The sequence below is a fragment of the Gossypium hirsutum genome, chromosome A06 (assembly GCF_007990345.1).
Source record: "Gossypium hirsutum isolate 1008001.06 chromosome A06, Gossypium_hirsutum_v2.1, whole genome shotgun sequence".
Lineage (NCBI taxonomy): Eukaryota > Viridiplantae > Streptophyta > Magnoliopsida > Malvales > Malvaceae > Gossypium > Gossypium hirsutum.
In genome coordinates, this window is record NC_053429.1 from 181104 (window position 1) to 188379 (window position 7276).

General features: G+C 32.7%; 1 protein-coding gene across 2 annotated transcripts; it reads right to left on the bottom strand.

The window, feature by feature from the left end:
• Positions 1 to 1012: 1012 nt before the first annotated feature.
• LOC107938116 (thaumatin-like protein 1) lies at positions 1013 to 3294 on the bottom strand. 2 transcript variants are annotated; one of them, XM_016871182.2, is made up of 3 exons: positions 2964 to 3294; positions 2217 to 2880; positions 1013 to 1386 (listed from the first exon to the last, which is right to left on the bottom strand). In XM_016871182.2, exons 1-3 carry the CDS (start codon positions 3013 to 3015, stop codon positions 1125 to 1127), a joined length of 978 nt encoding a protein of 325 aa, XP_016726671.1. In that variant the 5' UTR covers positions 3016 to 3294; the 3' UTR covers positions 1013 to 1124. The 2 variants fall into 2 exon arrangements, with proteins under 2 accessions (XP_016726671.1, XP_016726672.1); XM_016871183.2 differs by lacking the exon at positions 1013 to 1386 and having other exon boundaries at positions 2213 to 2880; positions 2964 to 3269.
• Between the last annotated feature and the right edge of the window lie 3982 nt (positions 3295 to 7276).

Below are 7276 nucleotides of genomic sequence, written 5' to 3' on the forward strand. Positions count from 1 at the left end.
CGTAGATCGCAGTGATTGAAACCCGCCCAAACTGAAGAATCTTTGTTAAAAAGCCACAAAATGCTGCTACATTATTGGCCTTTGAAAGCGGTATCTCCTTTGCGGCTTAACCATATTCTCTGTCGCTTGTGCTAAAATGGGGAAGGTTTTGGCTTTGGACCACACTAGAAAATTGGAATGAAAGTGTAGACAGTAACAGTCCCTTTGTAGATGAGAATCTGAATTTGCCGACTTATCATCACCCACCGTCTCAACCCCACTGAAGAAGGAATCTTAAAGGCAGCTTTTTTTAATGTTTAACACCATATACAACTCCATTGCAAGCTTAAATTAAATCATCAAACCACCAAGCTTGCAATTCCAGCAAAGTGGTATTTTTTCCTTTTCAGTGTTTGCTCAGATTCCCAGTAAAGTAGACACTTTCTTTTGCTTCAAATGCTTTCTTAATCAATTAAAAGTAATGACTACACTTCTTCTCATTTGTTGCTTTTGGAGTACAACTCTCTTCCAACACTAAATCATAAACAACCCAGAACACTAAATAATAGCAATAGTTGTTCTGTTTCGTGTTAATTCAACCCCGCATTCTCATGCATTTTAAATTTTAGAATATTCTAATTCGATCCTTGGAGTATTAATATTGTAATAATTAGATTTATTTATTAGTCAAGTAATTAATTTGGGTGTTAGATATCAGTTCGAATCTAACATGAAGTATATTTAAAACATATGAATTAAATTGTAAGAATATGTGTACCTACCTCATAAATAGATTGGATATGACTTATCAAAAATTAATAATCCTTTTAAAATTTACATGTTTTAATAGGTCAAATTTAATCATATATGCACACATGTTTACAATTTAATTTGTATGCTTTAAAAATATTGTACTTTAGATTTGAATTATCATTTAGTGTCTAAGACATGATGATATGATACTAATGGCTTATGGCTTAATTAAAACATTTTAAAATCTTGTAATCAATTTAAATGCGATAGGTCAGAGAGGTTTGATGGAATTACCCTTTTGCTTCCTAAACACATGATCTCTGGAAAAGAAATTGGAGTTCAACAGTAGTAGTATAATGTTCATTAAGCAAATTAATTTCTACATTACGCTTTTACGTTTGGAGAAAGTTATAATTATGACTAAAGTCAAGAGATGAGAGGAAAAGAAAGGAAATGGCTGACGCCAACAGTGTGTTGTGGGAAACTGAGGAAGAAACAGTCCTGGAAGACTGTCCTGTAAGAAAATAAGGAAACCATGAGCTAATATTGACGTCTGCTGGGAACTCTCCTGACCCTGTAATTGATCCATATATGGGGCTTGTCGTCCCTGTTGTTGCTGCTGCTGCTGGGGCTGTATTGCTTGCTGATTTTTTACTGTACAAATAGAAATTACAACACCAAAAATGTTAATATTGAAGCGAGATAATTATGTAACCTTTTAGAAACTACAGCAATGGTTTAAAAGGAGATTCTATTTTGATACAAAGTGGAACCAAACTGTGTCATTTTAGCTTTTCTTTTTCATATAAGTAGTTATGCCTTGAATTTCATGATTGTTGCCACATTGGAGTCTAAATTTTGTTTTTCTAAATTCTAAATTTCTTTTATCCAAGTTACTTCATGATATTTTTTTAAAAACATTAAAGTTTAAGTCTCGATGTAGGAATAATTATCAGGTTTAGGAGTTAACTTGGACAAAAACAAGGTTCAAGCCCTAATATGCGAAAAGTTGTCTTATTTAAACCCCAATGTGTGAGTTATTACCAAATGCAAGTCCTAAATAGTTGAATTAACCCTTTTTTTTTTCTAGACACTAATATATCAATCTTTGATTCATTCTATTAGATGTCCTCAAATTATGGGCTAAATTTTAAATTAACCTTAAACTTCAAAATGTTCCAATTGAATCCTTCAACTAAAATATCATTCAAATTTGGATCTTTCTGATAGTTTAGCCATATGATTAGAAATGCCAGTTTCAGCTTGATATATTTAAACATATATCATGTTAAATCTAAGCTAACATTAACATTTACCATCAAAATTGACAGTTAAGATAACAAATAGACCTAATTGTTTGAAACCGTAGATTCAATTGAAATTTTTAAAAATTATGGACTAATTTAGAATTTAGCTTATAGTTTATAAATGTATTGTGAATTAAATATTGGAATATTATTAATAATTCTATCCTTAATGCTTACCTTGTGGATGAAGGACAGAATGTAATCGTATAATCAGCAGCTGTACACGTAAACGTACTCGTAGCATCATCGTATGCATAACTATACGATTTCGGACAAGCCGCTTTAAACATCTCCGAATAAAAAGACGGCTTGCAGGTGTCGGGTGAAGCATACGCGCCGCTGCAGCAATACTCGGGCTTCCCAAAAGCCTCACAGGCACTTTTACAAGCCTGACCCGACTGAACCCTTAACTTATCCGGGCACTGCCGATTCAAATCATTAACACAACCCGTCGACAAGCACGTGCCTGACCCACTGCTCGGCTCCACCAACATCGGCAAATTATATCCATCCACTAAGCTAACGTCGTAGAAATCCTGGGTACCCGACCCGATCGTGAACTCAGCTAAGGTGACCGGTGGGGTCGCGCCTTTACCATTGCATTCCATTTGGGTGGAGCCACAGTCAGCAGTTTGGCAGGTGAGTTGACCCGTATTCTGGTCCGATATACATCCGGTTCTGCCCCAAAATCTACCAGACCAACTAGGCGGTGCCTGGATGGATCGTGACCCGCCTGTTAGTAGCTCGAACCCGGTGGTATCTAACTGCGAGTTGCCGAGAATGCCAGGCCAAACTGTATGATCACATTTATTCACTACTGTAAATGTAGTCCCCGAAATCCCTGCAAAAATGGCAGGCAATGTTGGCAGGCAATGTTATGTTAATGTACAAAATATAAATCAAGTCTGAAAAGTAAAATATTACCTTGTAACATGGAGAGAAGACTAAATAAACAAGTGGAGAAGAACAGATCCATATGTGCAATGAAATTTCGCAGGTAAATGAAGTAAATATATTTGAAATTTTAGGAAGAAAAAGAAGGGTGCATTGGTGGAGTGATGATGAACATGTAGAAGAAGAAAAAAGTTAGTTTAAGGGGTGGAAGAGTGATGATAAACAGGAGGAGTCAAAAGAAATGATTTAATTTGTTTGTTTATCCCAAAGGTTGGAGCAAAATCTACTTGGTAGTTGGTAATTTACAAGCAAGAAAAAAGACAACGTAATTTTACTACACCAACCCAAATGTCGTTTTTTCTGTTAATAAAATGAAATACTTTCTATTATTTATTGTGATTTAAGCATTTTGGGTCTTGGGGATAGGGTGGAGTTCCATCTTTTTATTATTTTGATTTTTCCACATCTATTTTAAATTTTTTATTAATAAAAAAAATATTCTAAGTAATAAAATACAATCAATAACTTTTATATTGTATATTTTGAAAAATAAATGTTATTTTAAATATAAAAACCATAAAAATTAATTATAAATTAAATAAAAATAAAAACAGGTTAATTCTGAATTTTAGGTTAATCTTTCCAAATTCCAGAAGCAGTGATTGGGCCAAGGTATTTTCCGTCATCTTTTTAGGCCATTTATTGGCTTGTGGATATAAATGTAATAAGTTCACACATATGTATCGACATGCTAATCATGCATATACCTTGTCCAAGCGACAGCATAAGGAACTACCAAAATGAAAAAAACAAACCATTCTTTGCTTTAATCTGGAATTTATGTTTAATGCATTAATTTATGCGTCATTTCCTTGTAGTTCCAAAAGCTAGACATGTGTCCTGTGATGTTCCATTATGGGCCTTCAACACCTAATTTATATCAATTACTACTACAAGTGGTTTTGTTATAGCAGGATTTTGGAATGAAAATGTTGGCAACTGCTCCAAATTTTTTATGTTTAATAGTTCCATAATACGTTACGCTCGCCTGGACCTTCACCCATCATTGTACCGCCGTTGAGAAAGGTGTGCCTGTCAGAGGATAAGCTCTGACTTGAGCTTTGGGCATCCGGTGGGTGAGGGAGAGTTATATATATGTTTAAACGAGAAAAAAAAGAAGAAGGTGTTTTGGGTTAATTATAGAGTAATTTTTTAAGTTTAATTAAAAGTTAACAAAATTACTATGTCAGCAATTTATTAATAAAAAATAGATTATTTTAATGGGAGTGACTAGTTTGAATAATCAATTTAATTAAGATAACTAAATTGAAAATAATAAAATGATGAAAATAAAATAAACTATCTTTTAGAGGAAGCTTATATATATTTTTAAGAAGACGCCTCAAATTCCATTTAATTAATATTTCTTTTAATTTTATATTATTTAAGCTCATATCAGCTTCCATAATTTCCTTGACATAGTAGTCCTTGATTAAGATTTAGTGCCAACCATATATTTTATATATTTCATTAAGCTATCTGTTTGATGAAACTGCCCAAAACATCATCTGCTTCAACTTATTCACCTAACCAACATGTTCTGTCCCTATTCTTTCCTGTTCTATTCAATTATTTTCTGTTCTGTTATTTACTGTATTTTATACCCATTTATAATTAGTGGGAGATATATATAAAAGGTAAATTAAAATGTGGATAAGCTTTGAAGCCTTAATTATGAATATGGTGGATATGTTGCTATCAGTTTTGGGTAAAGCTCTAATTGATAGCATTCATTTTCAAAGGAATCAGATTCCTGTACAGAAACTGATGGATTCATCTATTTATATAAATTCACACTAGGAATAATAATTAATTTGTTAAACAAAGTGGATCAAATCTTGCAAAACCCAATGGAAAAAACGGTGTCATGGATGCCAAACTACTTTGGTAGTCATTTTTTAAATTACATTTAAAACGCCATCACTCTTAGAATTGTAAATGGAAATGAAAGATGATATTATATGGAATTAGGACCATGATTTGGTTTACTACAATCTATAAATGAAGCATGCTATATATTACAAGGCAGAGAAAAGAAAAAGTTGGAACCCATTTTGTTTATTGATTAGCAAAAGAGAGGATGATCCGCGTCAAGGTGTAGGTGTTACCGGTGGCAGCCGTTTGACCGTGGGACCTCATATGTGATCATCATTTGGCTCGTAATTATTTCGATCCAATTCCGCGTCTCAAGCATTGCCGCTGCATGCCTTGTAGCCTTTGTGGCTCGCCTGCTAACATACTCAATACCATTTCACTTTTGCTCACTGTCTTTTCATTCTCAGCATTAATCATGAATTAATAGTCGTAGCTCCGTTATCCCAACATTTGATTAAAGAGAGAAAAAAAAAAGAAACCTATTATTGTTACATTTAATTAAATTTCTCTCACGGAGTTAATATTCTCCGATGCTTAAGTTAATTAAGAATCTAAATAACGATGATAAAGATGTAAGGATGAAAAAGGCTTGAGTACAATGAAAATGAGTACAATACGAGTGAATGAAAACCTAGCATCATACCTCAGATTATACTTTCTTTTTTTCATATAAGATCCAAGACTTTTACTCTCATTGTTCTTCTACTAATGATCTGGTACAAACACGGTAAGTTTAGTAACAACTGGACAGGCCTTGTCTGTTGTACGGCTTCTAATTTACAGGCATCCGTCCTTTGTTAATATATTGGGCTCTTTGGGTCATGTAAATGTATGCAAATTAACCTATTGTTGGGTCAGCTTCGCGATAAGCATGAAAAAAAAGGGTTTAACATAAAAAAGAATGGAAATTTAATATTTATAACTAAGATCATTATCATGTTTTATAAGTATAAACGTAAAAAAGAAACATGCAACAGTGAGATGTCTACGTTGCATGTTCAAAAGTTTCTGCACCCAAACATATTTACACGTGCGCCATATAAACCAGCAGAAACTTCCATAACATAATTCAATTTAGTTTACTTCCTTAATTAGCTAAACTTCTGCAGTCAAAGAAATTACTGTTGAAGTCTCAACTCTCATAGCATGATAGTCTTTTCATGTTTTCAACATCTCGGGGACTTGTCCTTTGACATGTTATCCGTGGTGTAAAGTACCCCATTTGGATAATTCTTGTATAAGCTTTTGAAGACCTTCTAAAGCAGAGACACATATAGTTATTTTTTTCCCCCCTTTATTTCTCAATTTTACATTATGTTCAAATAAAATACCTTGGATCTCATGGGGTTAATGGGTCCATGCCACCATGTTGATGATATGTCATGTTCTGTATATAGGACGAGAAAATATCAGATTAAAGGAACCTAAACAGTTTTCGGCTACATAGCCTTTGAGTTTAATAAAGATTTCTTTTTAAGGGTAATTGAAGAGGATATTTGAAGGGACATCAATATGATGTCGATGTCTTTGATTTTAGGGGGCCTTTGCTCAAAAAACTCTTAGATGCATGGTCTTCATTCACTCTATAAAGAAGAAGCTGACTAGATGCCTAGACAGATTAAGTACCTAAAAGTGCTAACTTAAACTTTATTTCGACATGACATCAAATAATAAAAATTAACAAGCACAACTTACATGATATATATATATATATAAAACCAAATCCTGCTTTTGAAATTTTTTACTTCCCATTTATCGAATACATGATAAAAATCTAATATAACTATCAACAAATGTTAAATACAGTAATAAAAAATATTACATTTTCAATGAAATAATTAATATTCAAACTCTTTAAATGAAAATATTAAAAAAACTATCATAAATTCCTAAAAATTTATCTTCATAAACTATAAAACTGACATATATAATAATTTAATGATAAAGAAAAATATGTATTAATTCTTCTAGAGATTATAGCTTAATTAAAATATAAAATTCATACTGAAGAATAGGCACGAATGGCTCATTACTAGTCGAAATGAGTTATTATTGTATTCTATATAAGTTAATTCATTAGGATTGGTTTTGCACATGTTCTAAGCTGCACATTTATTCTAAACGTAAACCCTATAAGTAAAAATATATTTTATGTGTGACTCCAAAATACAATAAAATGTAGAGAATTGGTTGAATTTGGGCCGGCATAGAATGATGTGATAACCCAGTCCAGTTTCTAGACCAAAGAAATTGACCTGCCAAATTGCAATGCTCGATAATTTTGTTGAAAAGACAAATTAAAAGGAGTGTTGAAAAGTCAAAAAAAATGGGAGGTACAAGTGGCACCGAAAGAAAAAAATGGTAGGCAAGTTGTTTAAAGTTGAATGGGATAATTGCAATTTTGGTCT